Genomic DNA, 27,979 nt, shown 5'->3' on the forward strand with positions numbered 1-27,979 from the left:
TGCCAACATTACAGACTGTACTTTACAGTATCGACATCACTGAGAGTAGTTACCATATGCCACCATTGCATAAGGTACTCGCACTAAAACGTAGCTACTATATTACTAAGGGCAGTTTCTCAACGTGTCCATATTGCGGAGGATACTAACCTTGTTACACAGTGTCCACATTACTCAGTGTATAGACCATACCCGTGCTCGTGGGTTTCACCGAAGTGGTAAACGTCTGAGACCTGCATCACTTCGGGCTTTCCTCCCACATTAAGCTGACACGCCGTGATATAACTGGAATAATGTTAAAAGCGGCGTTAAACCCAACTCACTCACTCAGTGTATAGACTTCTAAGTGTTCACATTGCATAATGTATTCGCTCTGTACTTAGTGTCCGCATAGATGAGGGTAATCTCTTCTACGTGGTCACATTGCGGAGGTCTTAACCCTGTTACTAAGTGTCCATTACTGAGGGTATTGACTTCTAAGTGTCCGTATTACGAAGGTCTTTTTTCCGATACTTTGTGTCCACATAGCTGAGGGTAATCTCTTCTATGGACCACATTGCGGAGGTCTTATCCCTGGTACTAAGTACCCATTAATGGGGGTTTTGACTTCTAAGTGTCCGTATTACGAAGGTCTTTATTCCGATACTTTGTGTCCACATAGAGGCGGGTAATCTCTTCTACGTGACCACATTGCGAAGGTCTAAATCTCGATACTGAGGGTATTGTCTGTTAAGTGTCCGCACTACTAGGGTACTCGCCGTGAGAATTGGTATCTCGCAAGTTAGGATAGGATCCGCTGGGTGGGAAGGCCGACATGGGATACAACATCTCCGTGGAAGCGCGGGAGACATCTAAGTCTTCAGTAAACACTAAAGACGTGGCCTCCGACCCCGAATAGTCGCTCAGGGGCTTTAAGTGGGTCTCTGGGTAATCCTGCTTGGGGTAGGGACTGGATGGGGGAGGGTTGTTGGGGTAGGGACTTCTGGGGAAGTCGCCGGGTGGGTATCTTCCAGTCGCGGGGAAGGATGGAGACGGGTACAGGTGACGAATGGGGTAACCGGTATCAGGGTAACCGTTTGGTGGGTATCCCGGTGACATGTGGATAGCTGGATTGGGGTAGCCGGGTGGAGGGTAGAATGTTCTGGAAGACACAGTAGATATTTCACTGTAGTTGGAGAGACGGGAGGAGGAGGGTGACGGCAGTTCTGAACTTGTGTCTCTCTCGTCCTCTGTGTCTCGGGACTGTCTGGAGTAGCTGGACATATTGGAGGGTGCGCGGTCATCGGGAGGTCCACTCTCCCTCGGGTCAACCATCATGGAGGCGGCGCGCTCAGGCGGTGCTCCCTCATCCCTCTGGTCAGCAATCTTGGAGGGTGCGCGATCATCAGGAGTTCCACTCTCCCTTTGGTCAACCATCTTGGAGGCTGCGCTTTCAGGTGGAGCTGCCTCCTCCCTCCGGTCAGCCATGTTGGATTTACTGTAGATTCTCGTTTCAAGACTTCACCAACACCTTTATTGGCGTCTCGCTAAACTGAAAACAATATGTCAAAATTTAATTCAAAATAAACATGCATTCGGTTTAGCCTAACAAAAAAGGAAGCGATAGTATGTCAGGAAAATATAAGAACAATCACCATTATTACGTATGTCAAAGAATAACACTACCCCATGTTGCTTTACATGATCCGTGGGACCCGTGAAGACCCGGGATAGAACAGGTTCTCAGCAACCAATACTTGCTGTAAAAGGCGACTATGCTTGTCGTAAGAGGCGACTAACGGGATCGGGAGATCAGGCTCGCTGACCTGGTTGATGCATGTCATCGTATCCCAATTGCGTGGATCGGTGCTTATGATGTCAATCACTGAATTGTTTGGTCCAGACTCGATTATTTAAGACCACCGTCATAATTATAGCTGTAATATTGCCGAGTGCGGCGATAAAAAACAAACAAACAAAATAAAAAACTTTCACGGATCATATAAGGTAACAAGGGATAGTGTAATTCTTTGACATAGAGCACCGGTACCTCTAAAGATATCCTATGGCAGTATAATATTATTACGTGATTTTGGCAGTCATCTTGAAGTTTGTGTGACTTTGAAGTAACGTTTGCACTATATTCTAATGGCCAGAATAGACTATAAGGATACATAAAACTGCTTTTGCGTGTGTGTAGTCGTGTGTTCATGAGAGCTGGTAGTGCGATCCAGCGTCCAACCAAGGCATGCGTTGTGTGTTACAGGTCGGGGTTTAACAGCCCGCCAGATAATACTTCCCTCACAACAGCGTAAAGTAGGTTCAACTTGACAGTTGTATCAATAACCATGTCATAAATCTCACACCGTCTGATCACTAAGCCTACTCAGGCAGCCGCGACGTGGGGCACACTTGACGTATCTGTTAGATCCCCTGATCCGTCCTACGTGGTGTTGCGTGTGCCAGCCTATTGTTTGTTTCCGAGAGGTGTGTTTTCAGTTGTGTTTCAAAGTGTCTCTCTTCCCTGCTTTAGTTAACTGATCACTTACAAGTATATATTTTGATTAAAGTATATTTACAGCAGGAGAAAATGATTACGCGCGTTTGAACTCAAATATACAGATCTAACACTTGAGTCTATTATCACCATAATCATCCTTATCCTCATCATCTTCGTCAGTGTCATTCTTTACCCGTGAAGATCCGGGGTAGAACAGGTCTTCAGCAACCCATGCTTGCCGTAAAAGGCGACTATGCTTGTCGTAAGAGGCGACTTACGGGATTGGGTGGTCAGGCTCGCCAACTTTGTTGATGCATGTCATCGCATCCCAATTGCGTGTATCGATGCTCATGATGTCAATCACTGGATTGTTTGGTCCAGACTCGATTATTTACAGACCGCCGTCATAAAGCTGGAATATTGCTGAGAGCGGTGTTAAACAACAAACAAACATTGTCATCATTATCATAATCCCCCAGCTTTGTGGTCAGTCTGATCATTCCGGTTCGATTCCCGACAGGGGTATAATCTGTGAAGCCCATTCTTGGTGTCCCCCGCCGTGATATGACTGGAAAATTGTAAATTCGGCGTAAAACGATCCTCACTCACTCACTCGTTGTCACTCCCAATGTGGATGAGGATGGTTACCATATGTAACCTTATCCTTGCTCTTATCACTGTTACAGTATGGATAGATTACGGTACATAGCTGACTGGGAACGAGTGTCATTAATATGAGTCAGATTGGTCATTGCCACCATGGAATTCCCGATAATCATCAGCCTAATTGAAATAATTATCGAACAAGGCGCTCGACATGCCCCGTGTGTCAGTCTCCGACAGCGGAACATACTGCTAGGAGACCGGCTCATTATTGTGATGTGGCTGACCTGGCATCTCTCACAGAGAATAGCAGGGAAATTAAATCATGCATTAATAAATAGCTAATTTACAGTAATTTATTGAGGTCCATATTGCGGTCGATGCGATCCATTTGTGTCTTATCAGAACTTGTACTACACGTTTACTACGTCCGATGATGAGTAATTAGTACCAAGTAAAATCTGGTAATATTTCTCTATATACTCGGTATAAGATTATACACTAACACACACAATCTTGGTCATACACTTCTATACACAACACTAGTCATACACTTATATATACAACACTAGTCTATATACACAACAATAGTCTTACACTTCTATACACAACAATAGTCTTACACTTATATACACAACACTAGTCATACACTTATATACACAACACTAGTCATACACTTATATACACAACAATAGTCTATATACACAACAATAGTCTATATACACAACAATAGTCTTACACTTCTATACACAACAATAGTCTTACACTTCTATACACAGCAATAGTCATACAGCTATATACTCGGTGCAAGATGACACACAAACAATCGTCATATGTACTTATATACACAGTGTCCGACGTTGGCTGACCGTGAAAAAAACCAACACTGATATTAGTCATCTGACACATACATTAACAGTTCAGAAATACAGTTAATATTTTTAAGTATCACAGACGAACCATGTTCATGTCTACGTCTTGTCAGACAGACATAACCATTAGCAGTTCAGAAATACAGCTAATATTTTTAATTGTGTCAGACGAACCATGTTAATGTCTACGTGTTTTCAGACAGACATAACCATTAAAAGTTCGGAAATAAAGCTAATATCTTTATCACAAACTATGTTCTAAACTTACATGCTCACAGCCTGACATAATGGTTTCGTCTCCAGGTTTTATATTCATCCAGGTTGTGTAGACTCACGACAGCAGTATCGCGCCTCAGTAGGTGTTAGTCAGCATGAAACACGAAACACCAGGTCGCGAACAGAAACATGAAACACCAGGTCACGAACAAACCCCTTGTAAAACCACGCCACACAGGAGGAAACACAATCCCTTTTCCCAGTGAGTGTTACAGGCAGTCATTGATTGAGTTGTGAGCTGATCGAAGAGATACGATCAGCTGGTTTCAGCTTTAGAATGTTGTCAATACAGCGGAGACTCGGCAAGGAGAAATATTTGCAAATCTTTTGTTGACAAGATATCAACACAGCGTTACTATTGTAGAACCCCCCGCGAGACCGATGTATGTGTGAAGTGTTCTGTGTGGCTACATACTCGTCAATGTATCAATTTGTTTGCTGTTTTGCTAACGTATTAATAAGATCGATTCAGTTCTTACTGGGCGTATGTCTCTTAATAACTGCACACACCATACACACCCAACACCAACGTCAGTGCCCATACACACCCAACACCAACGTCAGTACCCATACACACTCTCACACCAACGTCAGTACTCAAACACACCCCACACTAACGTCCGTACCAATACACACTCCCACACTAACGTCAGTACCAATACACAGTCCCACACTAACGTCAGTACCCATACACACCCAACACCAACGTCAGTACCCATACACACTCCCACACCAACGTCAGTGCCCATACACACTCGCACACCAACGCCAGTACCCATACACACCCCAAACCAACTTCAGTACCCATACACACTCGCACACTAACGTCAGTGCCCATACACACCCAACACTAACGTCAGTACCAATACACACTCCCACACGAAAGTCAGTACCCATACACAGTCCCACACTAACGTCAGTACCCATACACAGTCCCACACCAACGTCAGTGCCCATACACAGTCCCACACAAACGTCAGTGCCCATACACAGTCCCACACTAACGTCAGTACCCATACACAGTCCCACACTAACGTCAGTGCCCATACACAGTCCCACACTAACGTCAGTACCCATACACAGTCCCACACTAACGTCAGTGCCCATACACAGTCCCACACCAACGTCAGTACTCATACACAGTCCCACACTAACGTCAGTGCCCATACACAGTCCCACACCAACGTCAGTACCCATACACACTCCCACACCAACGTCAGTGCCCATACACACTCCCACACGAAAGTCAGTACCCATACACAGTCCCACACTAACGTCAGTACCCATACACAGTCCCACACCAACGTCAGTGCCCATACACAGTCCCACACAAACGTCAGTGCCCATACACACCCAACACCAACGTCAGTACCCATACACAGTCCCACACTAACGTCAGTACCCATACACAGTCCCACACTAACGTCAGTACCCATACACAGTCCCACACCAACGTCAGTGCCCATACACAGTCCCACACAAACGTCAGTGCCCATACACACCCAACACCAACGTCAGTACCCATACACAGTCCCACACTAACGTCAGTGCCCATACACAGTCCCACACTAACGTCAGTACCCATACACAGTCCCACACTAACGTCAGTACTCATACACAGTCCCACACTAACGTCAGTACCCATACACAGTCCCACACCAACGTCAGTGCCCATACACACTCTCACACCAACGTCAGTACCCATACACACTCTCACACCAACGTCAGTACCCATACACACTCCCACACCAACGTCAGTGCCAATACACACCCAACACCAACGTCAGTACCCATACACACTCCCACACCAACGTCAGTACCCATACACACCCCACACCAACTTCAGTACCCATACACACCCAACACCAACGTCAGTACCAATACACACTCCCACACCAACGTCGGTACCGATACACACCCCACACTAACGTCAGTACCAATACACACTCCCACACCAACGTCAGTACCCATACAGAGTCCCACACTAACGTCCGTACCCATACACAGTCCCACACCAACGTCAGTGCCAATACACACTCGCACACCAACGTCAGTGCCCATACAGACCCAACACCAACGTCAGTACTCATACACAGTCCTACACTAACGTCAGTACTCATACACAGTCCTACACTAACGTCAGTACCCATACACAGTCCCACACCAACGTCAGTACTCATACACAGTCCCACACTAACGTCAGTGCCCATACACAGTCCCACACCAACGTCAGTACCCATACACACTCCCACACCAACGTCAGTGCCCATACACACTCCCACACGAAAGTCAGTACCCATACACAGTCCCACACTAACGTCAGTACCCATACACAGTCCCACACCAACGTCAGTGCCCATACACAGTCCCACACAAACGTCAGTGCCCATACACACCCAACACCAACGTCAGTACCCATACACAGTCCCACACTAACGTCAGTACCCATACACAGTCCCACACTAACGTCAGTACCCATACACAGTCCCACACCAACGTCAGTGCCCATACACAGTCCCACACAAACGTCAGTGCCCATACACACCCAACACCAACGTCAGTACCCATACACAGTCCCACACTAACGTCAGTGCCCATACACAGTCCCACACTAACGTCAGTACCCATACACAGTCCCACACTAACGTCAGTACTCATACACAGTCCCACACTAACGTCAGTACCCATACACAGTCCCACACCAACGTCAGTGCCCATACACACTCTCACACCAACGTCAGTACCCATACACACTCTCACACCAACGTCAGTACCCATACACACTCCCACACCAACGTCAGTGCCAATACACACCCAACACCAACGTCAGTACCCATACACACTCCCACACCAACGTCAGTACCCATACACACCCCACACCAACTTCAGTACCCATACACACCCAACACCAACGTCAGTACCAATACACACTCCCACACCAACGTCGGTACCGATACACACCCCACACTAACGTCAGTACCAATACACACTCCCACACCAACGTCAGTACCCATACAGAGTCCCACACTAACGTCCGTACCCATACACAGTCCCACACCAACGTCAGTGCCAATACACACTCGCACACCAACGTCAGTGCCCATACAGACCCAACACCAACGTCAGTACTCATACACAGTCCTACACTAACGTCAGTACTCATACACAGTCCTACACTAACGTCAGTACCCATACACAGTCCCACACCAACGTCAGTACCCATACACACTCCCACACCAACGTCAGTACCCATACATAGTCCCACACTAACGTCAGTACCCATACACACCCAACACCAACGTCAGTGCCCATACACAGTCCCACACCAACGTCAGTACCCATACACAGTCCCACACTAACGTCAGTACCCATACACAGTCCCACACTAACGTCAGTACCGACCGAGTACCCAAAAAATAAGATTACACAATTTACAAATGTGGAAAATCGAAACCCGATTGTAATTGTTACGAGCCAACACTCTTACTACTGAGCCTACCCAAACGCCAATATTAAATGAGAAAGAAGTTTGTAATTATAACTGTTTGGTTGCTCATATTTTGGAGAAATGGACATTTCTATATGGACGGCATGGTTGCGCTATGACATTTGCGTAGGAACTACATCCACGACTAAAAGAAGCCAAGAAAGGTCACTGGTTTACCCAAGTGTATCCATTGTCAAATGTTTTTTTTATGAAACTGGTGAGAGGAAAGATGAGATGGCTAACAGAAGTAGAAAAGAAAAGGAGTCATGACAAAAAGTCCGGTTGGCCAATGCATACAAGTGTTACGCCCGAACGTAGCGATGAGCATCCAGAAATATGGAGCATGTCATGTGACACAGTGAGTGAATATTGTTCAACCCCGCGGTCATTGATATTCCAGCAAAATGACGGGACCTGTGCACACCTGTGTCGCTGCACCATGACATACAATCAGAGCTTGACCACCTTGACAACTTTCCTGCTGAAGTCGAAACTTGGTAGCTGTACATTCACGGGGCACGTGGGAATCACTTCTGACTCGGAATCCACACAGAGGACATAAGAGCTGATGTATGCCGAACGTTAAAGAACTCTACAAGGAGACGAACGCATTTAACGAATTTATTTTCCATTCTGTAGAACCTGCAACAGTGCAGGATACATGCTAGAGTTTTTAAAGGCTTCCAGAATACTGTCACGGTAAGGATTTGGTACTGATGGCTCCACGTCCCCAGCCAAGAAAACGTCTTCTGCGGTGATTCCGACCTCATCTGCTACCGCCACGGCGTATGCCCGTATTCCTCGCCAGATAGTCGGGGTGTAGAAGGGGACAAGGTTCTCACTTGGCGAGAAACCAGACAGTCGCTTGCCTGTTCTTGGCATCAATTCCCATGTGTAGGAACGGGCGACCTTGGCCTTGTCGCGAGCAAAATCGGCTGTTATACCTGCTGCAGGGTCTGAAACAAGTAGCGTCATATGAGTGATAATCCTACGACTACAGATATTAGGTGTCCTGGCACTGTTGGTAGTATAGATTACATCTAGAATGTATAATGGAAACACTGACAGACAGAGGTCAGGTAAAATGGGGTTGAACGTCGCGGTCAAGGTAATTGCACTTACATAGCGACGTGCACGTGTGTGTGTGTGTGTGTGTGTGTGTGTGTGTGTGTGTGTGTGTGTGCGTGCGCGCGTGTGCGTGCGCGCTTGTACCACCCTACAATAATGCCCCTTAATACCGAACGCCAGGCAGGGTAACAACAAGTACCATCTTTTAACGTATTTTGGTTATGACGCATCCGCGGATGGAACCACCCACCTTCCGCTCTCCGGGCAGATGCTCTATCAACACGATGATGCAGACATTCATTTCAGACAAAACTTACATAGCATGGAGTATGTGGGGCCTATCCTGAACGGAACTCCCATCGCTTTCTCGGCAGTTTTTGCAAGCAAAGTCTGAAAGTAGAAAACACCCGCTCACTAGATACACATATACCTTCTTGAAAGAACATCACAAGAGAGAAGAAAAGCCAGCATGGAAGTTACAGGTTTCTCATTTAAAACGTTATTGTTTGCAACACAACCCATGTCATGACGGTTGTCGTGTTTGCACGTGGTCCTGTGCTATCAAAACAGGCGCAGTTAAGCAACGTCGGTCGCGAAGAGTTCTTGAATGGGTGATGGTGTTTGGCCGATGGTGTTCGGCAGCTTGACTCAAGAGAGTTTCTAGAGCTGTGGTCCTGCCATACACTGAATCACATGTAGCACAAGTTGTGTCTCGACTTCGTTCGAAATATGCCTCTGTTCACCCAGCAGTGAATGGGTATCCGGTAGGTTGAGATGGTTATGTGTCTGTTAACCTTCTAGCGCCTCACAGGCAGATTGGGTTGTATACTATCTAGAAACCTGAGAAAGGAAATCTAGTGCATCCTTTGAACGGCTTACTAATGGTGTTGGCGCTTTGAGCATGCGTCAACGGAAGCACTATAGCGCATTACAAATAAACATTTAATATTTTTGTTTTATGGATTGTTTATTGGTTTCTTCCAAAGCAATTCTGAAAGTTACATCGCTGCATTACTATTCTCCCGTCATTTAACTAACCAGTTCGTAGAAGACTTTGAAAGGCAATTATTATTAACAGTAAAACATGAACACACAGTGACTTCTTTTTAGTTCGTAACGACCTTTAAGGGTTACTTGCACCTTCAACAGGTGATTCACAAACAATAAAGAAGAAAGAAGTTGTTATGTAAAGAAAAGGTTTCACGTCTTCTAGTTCTTCTTATTTATAAATGTTTATCAGAGACAAACTTGGCAGTTTCACATTTCAACTTGTACATTTTCTGCTCACCAGATTGGCGTTGTCAGCGACCCTCTTATTCTGGTAGGCCCAGGGGAGGAGGATGTACTGGCCGTACGTGTGTATGGACAGGTAGCTGATGATACCCTGCTTGTTGCCCAGGATGTGCTGCTTCAGTGCATTCGCCTCGGGTGCCGAGTACGCGTATCGGCCCCTGTAGGTGTCCGAACAGGCATTCCCGCTAGCACCCCCTGCAGTGTGCAACACACGGTATTAGACACTGTACTTTCGGGCACTCAGCGCTATAGGAAGGTCAAGGTTTTACTGATTAGTACAAAGCAACTATCGTTCAGAGTATGTGGTAATCATTTTAACCTAAAAGGATGACATGATAATATTGCTTCACGTCAGAAAAACGGTGGTCGTTCCAAGCTGTTTGATAAAACACCAGTTGTTTGCAGAAAGTAAAAAAACCACGAAAAAAAAGAATTGATACACAACGATGTGTTCCACCATTGACTGACAAAATGTGATGTCAATACCCACTTCACAAAGCGCACTTAGAGCTATGGCTGTCATTAGTCCTACACTTCGTACTTTTTCCGAACCCTGTTCCGAAGTTTCTGTTGAGGTCTGTCCCCACACAGCGAGACCGAAGGTTCCTTTGGCGGTTCTTCCTCCAGTACCGATAACCCTTGACGCAAGGGGAAGCACGTTAAAATATATTTTAAATAATTCAGTTGCAGAAAACGTTTGGTCATCAATGAAGACGTTCATATCACATGTGCAAATATAAACTTCCATTTTTCTTAATGTGAGAATGAACGAAAACATTTATCTTGATTATAAAATGTTCGTACGAAATAACGCCAGGCCAGCCAGCTTAAGTAATATCTTGCAGAGAGAGCGGCCTCCTTTTGACAACGTCTCGGTTCGTGCCACACGTGTAGTGATCGTTAGGATTCACATCGTATATTAATTATGAAATAATTAGTTATACACCTCAGATAAGCTAATAACGACATTTCCATTGTATATCTCAATCTTAGGTCTATCTTGTCTGTGTTATTCAATGATAACTATGTAAGGTCACCTACCGAATGGGTGAATTCATATCCGTCAGGGTTGACAGGGGAGACAACTTCCCAGTCAAATAACTGAATCATGTCCGCGTTGCTCTTGTTACACGCGAGCTGAAAATAAACAAGAGGTCACAGAAGCGCGATACTACGAAAGACAATCCAGTGATTGACATCAAGAGGATCGATCCATGCAATTGGGACCATGCATCAACCAAGTCAGCGAGCCTGACCACCCGATTCCGTTAGTCGCCGCTTACCACACGCATTGGTTGCTAAAGACCTATACAAACCCGGATCTTTACATTGTCATTGCATTTGAAATCCAAATTAGCATCTTTAATGCTCATCATATTAATTTGAATTTTCAAGATAGTTCCTTTTCATTTCATCATATGACCTTGACATTGCAACACAGTATTTGAATTTCAAAGACAAACCAAATTGTATAGCCCTAATGTGCCCCTGTATGCTACAGCAGCAGTCAGTACTGTCACTGATACTCCAGCGTCCAGCGGATGTTCAAGAGAGTACGAGGAAATGTACGACTGAATGAGTTTGGTTTAGCGCCGCTTTCAACAGTATTCCAGTTCCATCACGGCGTGTCAGCGCAAAGTGACGGAAAGCAAACATGATCGCAATCTTTTGTACTTCTATAAAGAAACTCAATTTACATCGAATTTGAAAAAAAACTTTATTTTAGTCGGTATTGAAGGACGAAGCAAGCGCCAGCAGTCGTTTACCTGGTAGACGATGTAGTTGGCGGTGGCGGGGGACAGCCACTCCCGAGCATGCACTCCACTCTCGATGAAAATTGTTTTCCTGTTTCTTCCTGGGTTCTTTGGTGATATCTGTAACGGTTATGACATAGTTTCAGCTTGGATCTAAAGATATCAGTGTTTCATTTGTGTCTGATCCGTAACTCATTGCCGACGTTCCAGACGCTGAACCAGTCCGTGATGACGCCAGCCCCAATCACGTATGATTAGACGGGCTCCCAGTTTTCTACATTAAGAAGCTGATTTTGGAACTGTGTTACCGTTGTATTTCATGTATGTGGCTATCGATGATCAGTTACTGCATTTCTGAAAGTCCATGCCAAAGAAGATTTACATATTTCTTGAACTTTTCATAAGCCATCACAAAGAACATGCAAACAAGTCGTTTACACAAGTTGTTTTTTGAAATTACTCTTTGTGACTATGAGAGCACAACCCCGGCAGACATTGTGTAGGTCGAATTCTCACATCCATGGCATTGTATTGACTTGCTTGCATGACTTACTCTTGACTGGATTCTTACTTGCATGACTTACTAATGACTGCGCTATCACAATGACACTATACATACTACTGTATAGTCTGTAGACAGAACTCTCACGCCCACGAGGGGGCAAGGGTGGCCCAATTGTCTGAGGCTTGCCTTGGGCACACCAGAAACTGTGATTGTGGGTTTGAAAATTGAATCCCGGTTCGCCCCGGTAGTGTTTCTCGGCTTGTCAGCACCATACCCGTGCTCAAACATTTCACCAAAGGGGGTAAACGTCTGTGACCTGCATCACTTGTGGGCTTGATATAACAGTGGGTTTACTGTTAAAAGCAGCGTTAAATCCAACTCTCTCGCTCATGCACTTCCATGAATTACTAAAGTCTGGATTCTCGCCATGACTCCATATACACCACTGGACTCCCACAATCATGACTCGGTATATACTATTGGACTCTATATTCTATAGACTGGACTCTCACAATCATGACTCGGTATATACTATTGGACTCTATATTCTAAAGACTGGACTCTCACAATCATGACTCGGTATATACTATTGGACTCTATATTCTATAGACTGGACTCTCACAATCATGACTCGGTATATACTATTGGACTCTATATTCTAAAGACTGGACTCTCACAATCATGACTCGGTATATACTATTTGACTCTATATTCTATAGACTGAAGTCTCACCGTCATGACTCGGTATATACTATTGGACTCTATATTCTAAAGACTGGACTCTCACCGTCACGACTCGGTATATACTATTGGACTCTATATTCTACAGACAGGAGTCTCACCGTCATGACATTGATGGGCCTGTTCTCTGCGGAGTAGCCGATAGTTTTCTTCTTCACGTCTACAAAGTTGCTGCAAGAGGACTTGACCCGATCTTGAAACTCGTATATCTGCAAGCCATACCCGATCATCAATACAGACAGAGAAGCCCTGGAGTGTAAGATGCTGGTGAACACTACGATGACAAGCACATCGCCATGTCCCACACCTAAATGCACCCGTGAAGATCCGGGGTAGAACCCATGCTTGCAACCCATGCTTGCCGTAAGAGGCGACTAACGGGATCGGGAGGTCAGGCTCGCTGACTTGGTTGATGCATGTCATCGATCCCAATTGCGTGGATCGATGCTCATGATATTAATCACTTGATTGTCTGATCCAGACTCGATTATTTACAGACCGCCGTCATATAGCTGGAATATTGCTGAGTGCGGCGTTAAACAACCAACCACTCTTAAATGGTTTTAACGGTTACCTCGGAACTCAAAAGAACCCATTTCACATCTAACAGACATGGGCAATGCTGTCGTAATATCTGCATGTTTATACTTGTACATGTACAAAATTGTATATATATAATGTTATTGTATGTATATGGGCCTATGGACAGAATACAATAAATGGTGATGATGATGAGTAAGTCTATTAATGATAACTTCTTTTCATTTAGGAAAACTGATGACGTTGTCATTGGACCGATTCTACACCTTCATACCTCATCAAGCGTCAGATATTCTTTGATGGCATCCTCCAATTCCAGCGTTGCTCGTTTGCGTCTCCTCATGTCCAAGTGACGAAATTCCTCATCTACGGAACTGGTGAACAGTACAATCAACACTGCTATAAACTCATTGTGTGTGAAAACAACAGTCACGGTTTCAGTTAGGGGGGAAAAACTGAAATTAATTTTTTGAAACATGTTCATCACTCACTCTTGTAAATTGTCTTGTAATATCTCTACGTCTCCATTTTCTTCTGTAACAGTTTGAACAACTTCTGCCAGATCATCTGGTGATACTATGGCTAGCAAGGTATTGTCATGGGGATTCCTATGTAGGTCGTCAATCTGAAGAGAAAAAACAAACAACTTGTCATATATATTTTCCACCATTTCACTGCCAGTTCAAGTCAGTTATTGTCCTGAAGTAACGAACTGTTATCTTTCTGTTTTGTTTAAAAGACTGTGGTGCGCTGTACACATATTCTTTCCTGAAACGCACTTCGCGTATGCTGTCCCAAAACACTGTGTTGAAGTAAACACGTTCCGCGTTCTTGAACATTGTCAGTGTTACACCTAACACGTGTATGGCATTTCAAGGCACATTATCTTACGGTCTACACGTATCGAGCCATGACTCACATTCAGTCCTACGCTCTACGCTTATTTTATCTTGATACACTGTCTTACGCTCTACACGTAACACGCCCTGACAAACTTTCAGTCCTACGCTCTACACGTATCTTATCTTGATACATTGTCTTACGCTCTACACGTATCACGCCCTGGCTCATTTTCAGTCCTACGTTGTGAAAACACTGCCTTACGCTCTACACATATCACGCCCTGACACACTTTCAGCCCTACGCTCTACACCTACCTTATCTTGATACACTGTTTTACGCTCTACACGTATCACATACTGACACACGTTCAGTCCTACGCCCTACACCTATCTTATCTTGATACATTGTCTTACGCTCTACGCATATCACGCCCTGACACACTTTCAGCCCTACGCTCTACACCTATCTTATCTTGATACACTGTTTTACGCTCTACATGTATCACATACTGACACACTATCAGCCCTACGCTCTACACCTATCTTATCTTGATACACTGTCTTATGCTTTATAAGTATAGTGTCTTGAAATATTCTTTGACGTCCTGCACGTTCCGTGCCTGACTCATTGTCATCCTTACGCCCTACGCGTATCTTGTATTTAGACAGATGCCTACGCATAGATTATCGCACACTGTAAACGTATATTTCCCTGAACCACGGTCATACCTCCAGGCTGTCGTCGATCCAGTTCAGTCAAAGCCCAGCAAGGGACACCTACCTGTGGAAGCTGGTGTAAAATCCTATCCAAACGCTCCGACGATCCGGCAGCAATTCTCACAAGTTTGAAACTGGGGATGAAATCAGTTCTTATTCCTCGCACAAATATGGACAGAAAAGGCATAACAGAAATCTTTCAAGTTTGTTGACATATATATATTATAATAAACAACGTAATGCATTGTAACACATTTCTAATATTCTGCTTAATAGTGTTAAGAAAGCAGTTCAACAACTTATATCTTGCAGTTGGACTGTAGCTAAAACCAGAGTCCAGAGACCAGAGACCAGAGACCATATATCAGTAAATTCTCGAAATGACTAATAGGCTCTGTCGTTTCATGAAAATACTGAAATACATTACCAGGCCATTCACGAAACGAGATAGCAGTTTCCATAGGATTAATTAAGAAAGAAAAGAAACCCTAGAAAGTCTCATTCACATGTTTACATCCACAAGTTACAGCCAGACACGTGTCGCGAAATGACTGACTGTAACATAGAACCTTGAAAAAGCTATGTACCACGCCTTCTTTACTGAAGAATTCACTTCAGTGTTTTTATGGAGTTATGAACGTCAATGTGCAAACTATCTAGATCCGCGTGGTAATAATAACTTGACTGACTACGTGTTAAATCATTAACACTCAACAAACTGTAGACAAGAGTACGAAATCTGGACCCGCCCATTTTATAACCAGCAACCTGGAATCATTAATGTGTTAGTTAGCATCGCCTTATCTGGTATACGATTTATGTAAACATAAAGGCAAAAACGTTTTTTGTTGGTTTGCCAATCAAATCCCACGGAATCATTTGCAAATTATACATTTGTATGTGTCCCGAACTATCATGTAGGTTTTGAACTGATATTTGACATTGATCTCATTCCATACATTTCTAGTGTATTAGTGAGTGAGTTGGGTTTAACACCGCTTTTAACAGTATTCCAGTTATATCACGGCGTGTCAGCTTAATGTGGGAGGAAACCCCGAAGTGATGCAGGTCTCAGATGTTTACCACTCTGGTGAAAACTACGAGCACGGGTATGGTGCTGACAAACCCAGAAACATAATCGGGGCGAACCGGGGTTCGAACCAACAATCATAGGTTTCTGGCGTGTCAGAGGGAAGCAAGTCTGCACAGCGACGCCTTAGACGACTGGGCCACACGTACCCCCTCTTAGGTACTACCAATATCTGGATAACCTTGTGTAAAGGAACACTATGTTAATGTTGATGGACATATGAAATCATGCACACATCATATGACGCAAAAAAGAAATTGAAATGGTAGTCTGATTATCATTGACACGAAACAATTGCAAGCATTATCAGATAATCGATTTGTGGCGTTGTATTTCATGTGTATATATAGTATATCACTTGGCGGACAAAAACAGATGTGTTTCTTTGAAAATAAAAAGAAATATGAAAATATATAGTAAGCGGTGTCTCAGTTATTTTCGGGTTTATCGTTTAAAATAATATTGTTCTTGTTTGGGAATTTTAATAGTCATGACTTGACTGTCCCGTATAAAGTGCCTGTGTATTACACAATGTGTGTGCAAGCGGCCAAGCTGGCTACCACCTGTACTGGTCACACGGGACTTTCTCTCGCCAGCAAGAACTGGGATGAATTGCCAAGAAATCTGTCAATTAAACTAATTATGATGATACGCATTTAATTTAAACTGGCTAGAATCCCAACGCTGGATAACAGATGGATATATTCAACTCAACAGGTATCCTGAAATGAAATGTTATTGGTGAAAAGATAAGACACCAAGACACCACGGTACTATTGCTGGATGTAGGTTGTGTGTCTGTCTGTCTGTCTCTCTCTATTGGCCAGGTGTTCGGGGACTCACTTGTAGTAGGGCTTCTCTCTCACACACAGCACGCAGGCTGAAGCGAGCCATAGGAAATACACGACCGACGCCCTCATGTCCATACTTCGCACCAACCTTGAGCTAAATTCCATGTTTTCATGGAGTAAATTACAAAAGTTCTTTTCAGTTTTTATTTTATTTCTTTAAATATTTTCTTGTTGATGAAACCATGACACCATAACGTTTTCTTTAAAACATAATAACAAAGTAGTCTGAAATATATTATCAACATCTTAAGGAATGTTACAATGAAATTATCCCACAACAAAATCTCTTGATAAAAGTCACATCATGACACACATTAGACTAACATATAGTCCATGAAATCTTTTATTACACAATACGTTTCTCTCCTCTAATCTTAAAACACATAATTTTCCTGATGCTGATTTATAGAATAGTTCTGGCTAGAGTTGGCTAGACTTGCTATTGTATATATAATCTAGATAGGTTTTGTTTTATTAAAATAAGTATATTCCATTGTCATGGTGCACATATGACAGAACACTTGACACATACATCTTATCTTAATATTATTTATTGATGAAGTTCTTACATTATAAGGTATTTCTTAATGAAATTTTGACATCGTTAAATATTTTATCAATAAATAATTGTTTCTATATAAATTACATCACAAAGTAGGTTTTATAAATTATATTCACACAACAAATCAATTCAAATGAAATAACACCATAAAGTATGTTACATTGACATTATTACATCATAATATTGTTTAATGAAAGTTTGACATCAAGGAACGCCTATGTCGTTGATCACGTTAATAGTTAACATAAAATATTTTGCAAGCATCTGTTCAGATAAAGCGGATATATTTACCGTCAAGTTGAGTGGTTTCAGCATACAGCCCCGATCTCAGAACGTACTGCTTTTATAGGTTGATGTGGGTGCGTGTATTTACATCACGTCAAATGCTGCAAGAGTATTCAGCATCAGCACGTGAAATATATGAAGCACCTGTTACTATTGATACTAAAACACTGCTTGTTTGTAAACTGTCCTTTGTAAACAGACCACCTAAGCAAATAATACTCATCTCTAAAACACGACCATCCCTCGTTACGTATGTATTGTATATACATATATATTACTATTTTGACTTGCGACAAGCCCGAGATTGTTCACTAACTGATCTTACATTTGAATATAGGTCACTGTTTGATTCAAAGACCTCTTGACTAATTTTGACTTCTTCAAATAAAATTCCTCGTTGTCTTTTCGTGTGACCGCAAGGACTGTTGGACCCCGCGATGTTTAAACAATGGAGGTGAAAGTGACTTTTATCCGTATAGCAGTCAACAAACGACCTTGTTTGCGTTTGCCTGCCAATTTATGTAGAATTTTAAGTTAACAGTTGGTCAGAGATGGAGAACTTGAAAATAACCATTAGATATGATTTCCTTATTCAATCTCGTATTGTCCTGCCTACATGATACATAATACAATGTTCAGTCTGCTGTGTATGCCGACTACTTAAGTAACGTTTACAATAAATTTAAATGAGCGGGAGGTATCTGTTATGTATAGTTTCCTATTTGGTTGTGAGGACAGCCTGTTTCGTTGAGGTTTCAGCAGGTCTAATAGAAACCGATGATAAACAGATGCCTTAAACCGATGATATAGTGGAGTAAAGTTTGTACCACACCTCAGTCCGTGAAGCCAAGACCGCTTTGGTTGAAAATACACCTACCAAACAAATGTGATTACATATCATACCAAGACACCATATCCTGGAACTACTACTACTACTACTACTACTACTACTACTACTACTACTACTACTACTCCCGAGGCAAGTGAGTTAACGGACTATAAAAGCCCAGTTTCCACCCTTGGAACTAGGCTGTAATATCCAGGCTCGTTGGTAGCGCCACAAGTGACTATAGCGAGTTATGTCCCTCCTATTGACCATTCAGAATCCACCTCTCATATCACTTGCATTTGCTTCAAACAAAATGGCGGCGCCCAGTCAAGACGATCGGATCGGCAATCAAGATCTATATTGTAATAAATAGGTCTTACCCCGCGAAGTGCATCAAATCACTTGAGCACCTTGATTAAAAAAATGAAAATATTTGCAAAATATCTATCGACGCCCAGTTGACGGTACACATGCTTTGCAAATCCTGCAATCGACCGAAATCTTTTCGTTGAAATCCATGTTGTTTACGAACCGGATGTCTAGTTCGTTACGCGATTTTGATTGGACTATGCATAGACTCGTTAGTCCAGCCAAGATGTAACTCCGGAATTTCAGCCTTGTTCGGCAAGGGTTAGTCTGTCTTACAGACCCTGATATAAATATATATCAAATACAGCCCATGCAAGTCTATAATGTTTGGCAAGTCTAGATCACTGCAGTATCAGGAAATGAAGAGAGTCACTGGGCTCCTTTTTATTATATTTTTATTAAGATAACTGAACAACTGTTTTTTTTATGTACGATATGTTCATTTCAGAGACTAGATTTTAGTCTAGGCAAGGGTGGAAAGTGGACTTTTATAATCAGTAAACGTCCTTGCCTCGGGAAGACGACTACTACTATACTCCCATCCTCTATGATAAATACTACTCCAACCACAACCACAGCTACATCTACTAGAAAACGATAGAGAATTCCCAAATTAACATAAGAAATCACTCGAACAATCAAACTGCCACACCCAAACTGACAAACTGATACTTTATCCTGGAAGCCAGAAGACTTTTGCAAGGCCATCAGATCTGTCCAGATGTCGGGGAAAGATGTTGTGCTCCCTGAACCGGTTGCATACAGTTCTGCTCCTTATTGGTCTCAACCCAGGAATTGTCCGAGTTCTTAATGAGGCAGTTTGGTATCGATTACGTAGATGCACCAAAGAATATGGTTGTCTTGTGGACGACAGGCCCGTAACAAGTCACGAATGTTGCCCTGCTGTAGATAACGTCTCCAAAGAGATGACCTTGTGTTTCGATGAACTTTAAAATGTCCGGCAACTTCGTTTCAGTTCGTCGTTCCTGTTTGCAGCATACCCACAGCGCTTAGGGGTTGATTTTCAGGAAGCTGTGGCTTTGCGGTTAAACAGAAGTGTTTTTATAAGCAACACTTGTGGTACCTTAGAGAACTAGATAATCACCCAAAGTACAATTATAGCACCCAAATCAGGTTTAAATATATTTTACATGCCGCTGTCCTTGATATTCTATCTGATCATATCTTCAATCTGAACAGTTTTAATCTGATATCGAAGCATTCTCAAACTCTAGATTCTAAAAACTGATCAAAGATGAAATTAAAACAAATCTACCAGGTATTTTACCCCCAAAATACCACATGCCAATATTACGTTTTAGATTGTCTTGTCACATGCTACCATTTGAAAAAGGTCGAAGGACAAAAATTAGTTGAAAGGACATGTCTGTTCTGTGCATGCAGTGCTGATATGAGTATCATCAAATCTTAATTCGTGAAGCGAATTATTATTCAAGGAATCCGTCCATGTTTAAACTGGTGAAGTTATGTGAATACAATGATAAACTTTCCATAAAGAAATTATCCAGTTTTTATAAATGTATTATAAATGTTTTTAAGTGATTGTTGTGCATGTATGCACATGTATGTATGTGTATATACTGATCTCTGTTAACTCTCAATATACGGTGTCTTGTAGCCTTGGGTGAAATAAGGGGGCACGGGTGGCCCAGTCGTCTAAGGCACCGCGAGTCGCTGTGCAGAGTTGTGTCCCTTGGGTACGCCAGACACCTATGATTGTGAGTTCGAATCCCGGTTCGCCCCGATTATGTTTCTAGGTTTGTCAGCACCATACCCGTGCTCGTTGGTTTCATCGAAGTGGTAAACGTCTGAGACCTGCATCACTTCGAGCTTTCCTCACACATTAAGCTGACACGCCGCGATATAACTGGAATACTGTTAAAAGCGGCATTAAACCCAACTCACTCATTCACTCACGCATTGAATGAAATAAAGTTCAGTTCATTTCCGTCACGAGAAGTTGGGGTACTGCATTCTAAAGGTGCTCCATGATGCGCCGTAAAATCCTCCTCTGTTGTCTGATACAGCTGTACATTCACCAAGGTGACAGAACAGTGACATATATGAAATATCCAACATGTCCAATTGCCTACAACATAAGTATCAACATGTGATCATTTCACAACGACGTCGAGCATGAAAGTTATAAAAGTTAACAGCTAAAGTGTTGTTATTTGAAAGCCACGCGTACAGTCCCAGATGTGTACAAACACACAGAAAAACGTGCGTTTTTATTTCCCTCCAGTAATGGACCAGAAACCCGCGCTGCCTGTTATGCATGAAGATATCTGCCAACAGTGTGTGATCGCTAGGTCGCCCAACACGCGGACGTTAACGTGTTCAAGATGGCGAGCGCTACGGCTTGTGGTGCAACTGGGTCTTTGCGTTAAAGCATCACGCACAGTTCCAGTGCTATGAACTGTAGTGATTGAGTTGGGTTTGACGCTGCTTTTAACAATATTCCTAAACTATCACGGCCTTCCAATTCACTGGATCGTGTAAATATATTTGCAACCACATGAACCCTACCATGTTTGCAATGTTGTAAATGTGTGCATTTTTTGTTTTTCAAAGATAACATTTCTAAGATACCCACCAGCAGTTGTGCATTATACAATTTAAATAAAAACAAATAAAGTTATATCTTAAAAAACACACACTAAAAACATTTAAATTTTGCTGACTATGCGCCAGTACAGTATATGTTTTAACATAATATCGCTATCTTAAGATATTTTCAATTCAAAATCAAACATGTGACAAAATCAACTGAGAGGTATAGTCTCTTTTGCCCCTCAGTATATTTTGTGACTGCTAGCTGACTCTCAGCATGTGACGTATGTATGTATGTATGTATGTATGTATGTATGTATGTATGTATGTATGTATGTATGTATGTATGTATGTATGTATGTATGAATGTATGTATGAATGGATGGATGGGTGTATGGATGGATGGATGGATGGATGGATGGATGGGTGGGTGGATGGATGGATGGGTTGATGGATGGGTGGATGGATGGGTGTATTTACATCATGTATGATGTATGTATGTGATGTACAAGACGGCGACTGATCAGGCAGCTCGATTCTTTACGAGTAACGATAAAGTGATATCAAGGTGTACTTAATATAACAACCATTGCAACAAATAAACACACGAGAGAAATATGTACCTGTACTTCAGATATTGAGATAATGAATGAATTTAGTATTTTCCAAACTCGTTGCCTGTTTCATCATCCCACAAACACCTAGTTACTCATCATTACATCAGGAAAGTGACTGCATGCTCATAAAACTCAACTCGTCAATCACAGCGCCTGAATCAGTCTCTGTTTAATATCGCGTGAAGTACAGAAAACATGAAAAAACATTTACATTCGTAAATTGGAAAAAGCGAGCAAATATCGTTCAACGAGGACTGGTCTGTCTTCCAGACCCTAGAGAATACATTAAGAAAGGATTCCGACTCAGGTCTAGAATGATTTGGCAAGACTACATTTGAAATTAAGTATTGTTCTGGGCGCCATTTATATTTGATTATATTTTGTAGATATGTATTTTCAAATCACACAAGTACATTTCTGGGACTTAATGTTAGACTAAGTGAGGACGTCCACAGGTCGACGCGTTGAAAACCCTGCGCCTGTTTCCCAGGACCGATAAGGGCAGGCAATGGTTCAGCTACAATTCCAAAAGCCTGGTCTAATGAGTCTAATGCTCATTAATTGACCATCATTCCGGTAATTATTCAATAAAGACTAGATATGTGGCTATCTTTGCCCAGCATTCTACCGCTATCAGTGGCAGGCGGCTGTCCATGCCTGTTTTACGGAGATGCACTGGTGTTCATTTCAGTTGCCATACGGCGGAGCAGGGCATCTCCACACGCCTCCAGCAGGTAGGGGTAGCGTATCGAGGACAGCTGGGCGCACAACCGCGCTATACACTGCTTTCATCTTACGCAATGAAAGCATCTTGTTGAACCTTCCCTGAATCTGACGGTTCTCGTTTACGATAACAAGTAGTGTAATAAATCATCAGTTAAAATAAATATTCCTTTAGATTATTTTGTGGTTTACATAAAACTATTACTTTGCTTTGCTTCTGAAAGAAAGTTGTTGTACGACGCTGTTGTGACCCCTGGCTCGGCCCTTGAAACACAGAATTCCCAGGTTTCTGACATGTGTTCTCGTAAGGGAACAATTGTTTGATCCCCAGTGTGAGTGATAGGGGTAGTATTTGTTTAAAAATGCTTGAACATACTCAATAAAACTAATTTTTCCTCAGGTTTTATGAATAAGACAAACTAATACTTGTTCACTGTACATGGAGGAAATAGCTTCCATTCCTTCTTCAGAATGTCTTAAAACAGCGGATCAAAATATTCTGTCTCTAACCGAAATCCCCCACCCCTATGATGGTAGGGTATTAACGTTTGTTGCCAAACAATACTCTTGTAGTTTCTGATCAGTTTATGCCGTTTATCATTGTGTCTGATGGAATAAGTGACAGTCAAGTATATTTCCAAAGACTCGTACACAATACACTAACGACGTGAAGATCCGGGGTAGAATAGGTCTTCAGCAACCCATGCTTGCCGTAAAAGGCGACTATGCTTGCCGTAAAAGGCTACTAACGGGATCGCGTGTTCAGGCTCGCTGACTTGGTTGAAGCATGTCATCGATCCCAATAGCGTGGATTAATGCTCATGATATCAATCACTTGATGGTCTGGCCCCGACTCGATTATTTACAGACCGCCGTCAAATAACTGGAATATTGTAATATGTAAAAGATCAAACCAACCAACAAACCAACCGGCTAATATGTTCCCTGTGTAGAGTTCCAGTCGGTCAGAAGTGTATAGAACCTAGCTTCTCTATACAGGGGTACAGATACTGACAGTAGTCTGGAGGCTGGCGCGGGAGCCTGTCGTGATACACCACCGACAGCTAAAGGTTACAGTGTATCCAAATAATGTTATCGAGGTCCTTTGTCTATCAACACGGGAGGAGCTCAGTGAATTAAGGAGAAATGATTCTGAACAAATTGAGATCTTTGCGAAACCAGAGTCCATATATCCTTTTATATGGTCTCTGGCGAAACTAATGTCATTTATCAATAATATATATGATCCCTTATGTGTGGCTTGAAGAGGTTCGTTTGAGCTGAAGCTCTCTCCTATCAGGGGATTAAATCTATTTCATGGTTTCTTTTATTTATATACTAAGAATGAGAGTTGAATTTCATAAACTGTGCATGTATTAATTACGACGTGCGCTTTTAGCAATATTCCATCAATATCACGGCGGGGGACACCTGAAATGTGGGAAATCGAACCCAGGTCTTCGGCGTGACGAGCAAACGCTTTAATCTTTAGGCTACCCCACCGTCCCGGCCACGACAGGTTGAAATAGCAAATATATATAACACCATGTTTAGTGCACAACATGTTCGACATGCGAAATGTCGACTCTACTAGGTTCCCATCACGGGGAAATTATTTAGTGCAATATATTCATTATTATAACGTATAAAGTCATAAATGGTTTTATTTTATGTATATAGTCTTACTGTTTGCATCCAGTCCTAAGAAGGCGTATATGTACAATGCAAGTATTTAGTGCAATATATTCATTATTATAACGTATAAAATCATAAATTGTTTTATTTTATGTATATAGTCTTACTGTTTGCATCCAGTCCTAAGAAGGCGTATATGTACAATGCAAGTATTTAGTGCAATATATTCATTATTATAACGTATAAAATCATAAATGATATCTTACCATGAAGTCAACCAATAATTGTACAACCTGGTAACGTCTTATTAACGTCTACTTGAATTCAACAAGGCGATGTTCATATAACCAAATTATTGGGTACTTTCAGTTCATCGTGGTGTACTTTCTCAGCAGGTGGTTGACGATAGGCCTCAGGACACCGACTCCCACAGTTAGATTAACATGTGTCAAAACATCTGGGTAATGTACATCGACTTGGGGAGGATTGCGTGTCTTAAACGAAACACATGGCGATAAAGAAATTCATTTTCAAACTGTTTAAACTAACCCCCCGATTGTTTTGAATGCTTCTGGCCGCGACTATGTTTATGACCCGAGGGCACTGTAAATTATCAAATCGTTGACATAAAAAGCTGTTTGTTTCAGAGAACTGAGAGATGAAAAACAGGCGTCTACCGCGTCCAATCTGGACCGTGGAATGAGATGCTGCACTCTAAAGGAGGCTGAGATAAACCGAGACAGGTTTGCTGATACGGGATACTTCTCTCATCAACATCCGCAGTTCAATCTGTGAACCCGGAGATACAAGTGTTGATATCTGCGACCATATCTCTATACACAACTTGTAGTGCCGCGCTGACAAGTTACCATGGCAACCAGTGATGCCAGGGCGTATCAGCGCCTGGTCGCTTGTTTAAAAACGCTGAAGGGCTCGCGGGCAGAGGTGGAGAGGTTTTGCCCAACCAGTTTCGATGGAGTGCTGTGCTGGCCCCCCACCCTCCCTGGGATGACTGTGAGGCAACGCTGTCCTAAATTGTGGGGCTTTATTTCAAGGCGGTACGCTTACCGGACGTGTGGCCCGACTTCCACGTGGGTCGGCTTTACCAAAAGTTCAACTATTGAGACGGAAAGTAAGATCCTGAAGCGAGTTGAAAGCGACGGAGACGGACTGACGGATTACACAGGTTGTATAAACTATACAATGGAGATGGCTGGCTTGCCGCCTAGATACACAGGTGTTTCAGAGATGGCTGGAGTCACAGCGATGGAGATTCTTGGATATACTCTTAAATCGTTGTCAATCTTAACATTGTTTGTGGCGGTGTGTTTATATGGGTGCTGTGTACGAGCCAAAACGCAGAGGTACAAGATATTCATTCCAATGTTCTTGTCCTCAATGATGAAATATGTTGTCAGTCTGGTTGACATTATCGTCTGGCGATTTGAAACTGACTTCCAGCAGACGACAGTTTGGAGACACCCCGTTGTCTGTAAATGTGCGAACTCGGTAACACGATTCTCGGAGCTATCCGTTTATTCTTGGATCGCAGTGCTTGGTGTCTATTATCTGTTTGCAGTGCTGGGCGATATAATCAAAGGCAGAAGGGTCATGGTGTTGTACCTAGTTGGCCTCGGAATTCCTGTCGTCTTCGCGACGGCGTGGGCTCTAACCGTGACGTTCGTCCTTTCAACTGACGTCTGCGAAGGCGGTCAAATTCCACATGCAACCCACTGGATAACGGATGCGCCTAAACTGGCATGCGTTTTGATAGCCTTCTGTATTTTCATCGTTTGCGTGTATGCAGCATTTCGGGGGCTGATTGATGACGACGTGCTCGAATTTAGACTTGTTAAGCAGGGAACCATCAAATGTCTCCTGTTTTTGACACTGTGTACATCGGCGGATCTCTACCTGTTGGTGATCGTGTACAACAATGGCGGTCAGACGATTCGTGTGTCGTCTGCCGACTCGTGGATTGATTACTTCACTCTTGTTGTGGACAGTATTCCTGGAGTGATAATGGCGATATTGCTCTGTTTTGTTGATAACGAAGTTCGTGTGTGCGAAAATGAGCCTCGCAAAGTGAACGTTGTGGTGGTTGAGCGAGGTCGCGAACATAATCGTTGAGTACAGACACTGTACCTGGGCGCGTAAAATACAGGAAAGCATGGCTCACGACCAACTCTGCAACAATACCACAACATTTTCATTCTTTGCAACGTCATTCATCAAGATGTAGAACTTGAACGCCATGTTCAAACAGGAACACCCCCCAGAAGCGGATCCGGACCTGGATGTAAACTGCCTAACTCGACACCAGTGCTTCTGGAGAGTTCGCATCCTTCATGGTGGGGTAGCCTTTAAGATAGAACATTCGCTGGCAGCGCTGAAAACCCGAGTTCGAATCCCCACATGGTTACAAAGTGTGAGAGTTCTCCGCCGTAAAATGTCTGGAGCTACGCTTAACGCATCCTCAAACCCAACCATCTCGCTCATTCAGTTCCAAAGATAGAAACTTATATTTTACAATCCGTGAGGCGTGAGAAGAATTGATGAGGGGAAGCGTTTGTATCTGATAGGATGCGTGTTGTGGCGCGTCCATGTTGATAGCGACAGAGTGATGAGGTGACCACGGTATAATTGAACTGTGACTTACAAGGCCCTTGATAAGCCACGACCACACACACACACACACAGACACACGGGACGACGTGAAGCCTGGATCAGTCAACTTTGTGGTAAAAACACCACTTCTGGAACAATAAATGTGTCAAATCTTTTTTTGATATGTTTGGTTTCGTGAAAACGACTCCTCCGGAACAATATTCATATAATTTTTCTTTTGATATTTTTCATTTCGTATATTTCTTTTTTATAAATTCTACCTTGATCGAATATTTGATTTTTACGGAATACGTTCTTGCGTAGCTAGTATGTCAGGCATTAGTGTTGAGATTAGAGAATCGGTTCTTCTGTGAACCCGAGGCGAGGGCACGGGACCAAATGTGCATTATACGGACACCTTGTAGAACTAGCGGCACGTATTACCTTAACTGTTTCTACTTCCTGCATATGTATATTGGATTTCTGATGTAAAACATGGGGAAGGTTAATATACAGAATGTGTTTTTCTTCAATTAAATGCTCAATGCAAAATCTGATTATCGTTACATGTTGTAAATCAAGATTCACTAAAGATGGTTCTATGTGTCATGAGGAGGATGTTGGTTGAGTCAACACGCTTTGTTCCAAGAGTCGGGCCTG

General features: G+C 42.8%; 3 protein-coding genes across 5 annotated transcripts; 1 reads left to right on the forward strand and 2 right to left on the reverse strand.

Annotated features, from left to right (window-relative positions):
* Nucleotides 1-340: 340 nt before the first annotated feature.
* On the reverse strand, nt 341-4,585 carry LOC124139725 (adhesive plaque matrix protein-like). Of its 2 annotated transcripts, XM_048400636.1 has the most exons (3): nt 4,223-4,585; nt 712-1,531; nt 341-659 (listed from the first exon to the last, which is right to left on the reverse strand). In XM_048400636.1, the coding sequence occupies exon 2, from the start codon at nt 1,465-1,467 to the stop codon at nt 730-732; it is 738 nt and encodes a 245-aa protein (XP_048256593.1). In that variant the 5' UTR covers nt 1,468-1,531; nt 4,223-4,585; the 3' UTR covers nt 341-659; nt 712-729. The 2 variants fall into 2 exon arrangements, with proteins under 2 accessions (XP_048256593.1, XP_046362976.2); XM_046507020.2 differs by having other exon boundaries at nt 341-1,531.
* Nucleotides 4,586-8,326: 3,741 nt separating this feature from the next.
* LOC124139797 (zinc carboxypeptidase-like) lies at nt 8,327-18,044 on the reverse strand. Of its 2 annotated transcripts, XM_048382401.1 has the most exons (12): nt 17,972-18,044; nt 17,111-17,212; nt 15,242-15,311; nt 14,110-14,243; nt 13,893-13,992; nt 13,180-13,287; nt 11,845-11,952; nt 11,120-11,215; nt 10,620-10,716; nt 10,074-10,273; nt 9,103-9,175; nt 8,327-8,673 (listed from the first exon to the last, which is right to left on the reverse strand). In XM_048382401.1, exons 2-12 carry the CDS (start codon nt 17,191-17,193, stop codon nt 8,339-8,341), a joined length of 1,404 nt encoding a protein of 467 aa, XP_048238358.1. In that variant the 5' UTR covers nt 17,194-17,212; nt 17,972-18,044; the 3' UTR covers nt 8,327-8,338. The 2 variants fall into 2 exon arrangements, with proteins under 2 accessions (XP_048238358.1, XP_046363083.2); XM_046507127.2 differs by lacking the exon at nt 17,972-18,044 and having other exon boundaries at nt 17,111-17,274.
* Nucleotides 18,045-22,982: 4,938 nt separating this feature from the next.
* Nucleotides 22,983-27,873, forward strand: LOC124139726 (PDF receptor-like). Its single transcript, XM_046507022.2, has 2 exons — nt 22,983-23,088; nt 25,360-27,873. The coding sequence occupies exon 2, from the start codon at nt 25,583-25,585 to the stop codon at nt 26,840-26,842; it is 1,260 nt and encodes a 419-aa protein (XP_046362978.2). The 5' UTR covers nt 22,983-23,088; nt 25,360-25,582; the 3' UTR covers nt 26,843-27,873.
* Nucleotides 27,874-27,979: the final 106 nt, after the last annotated feature.

Source organism: Haliotis rufescens, unplaced genomic scaffold (genome assembly GCF_023055435.1).
Source record: "Haliotis rufescens isolate VD_foot unplaced genomic scaffold, xgHalRufe1.0.p SCAF_1, whole genome shotgun sequence".
Lineage (NCBI taxonomy): Eukaryota > Metazoa > Mollusca > Gastropoda > Lepetellida > Haliotidae > Haliotis > Haliotis rufescens.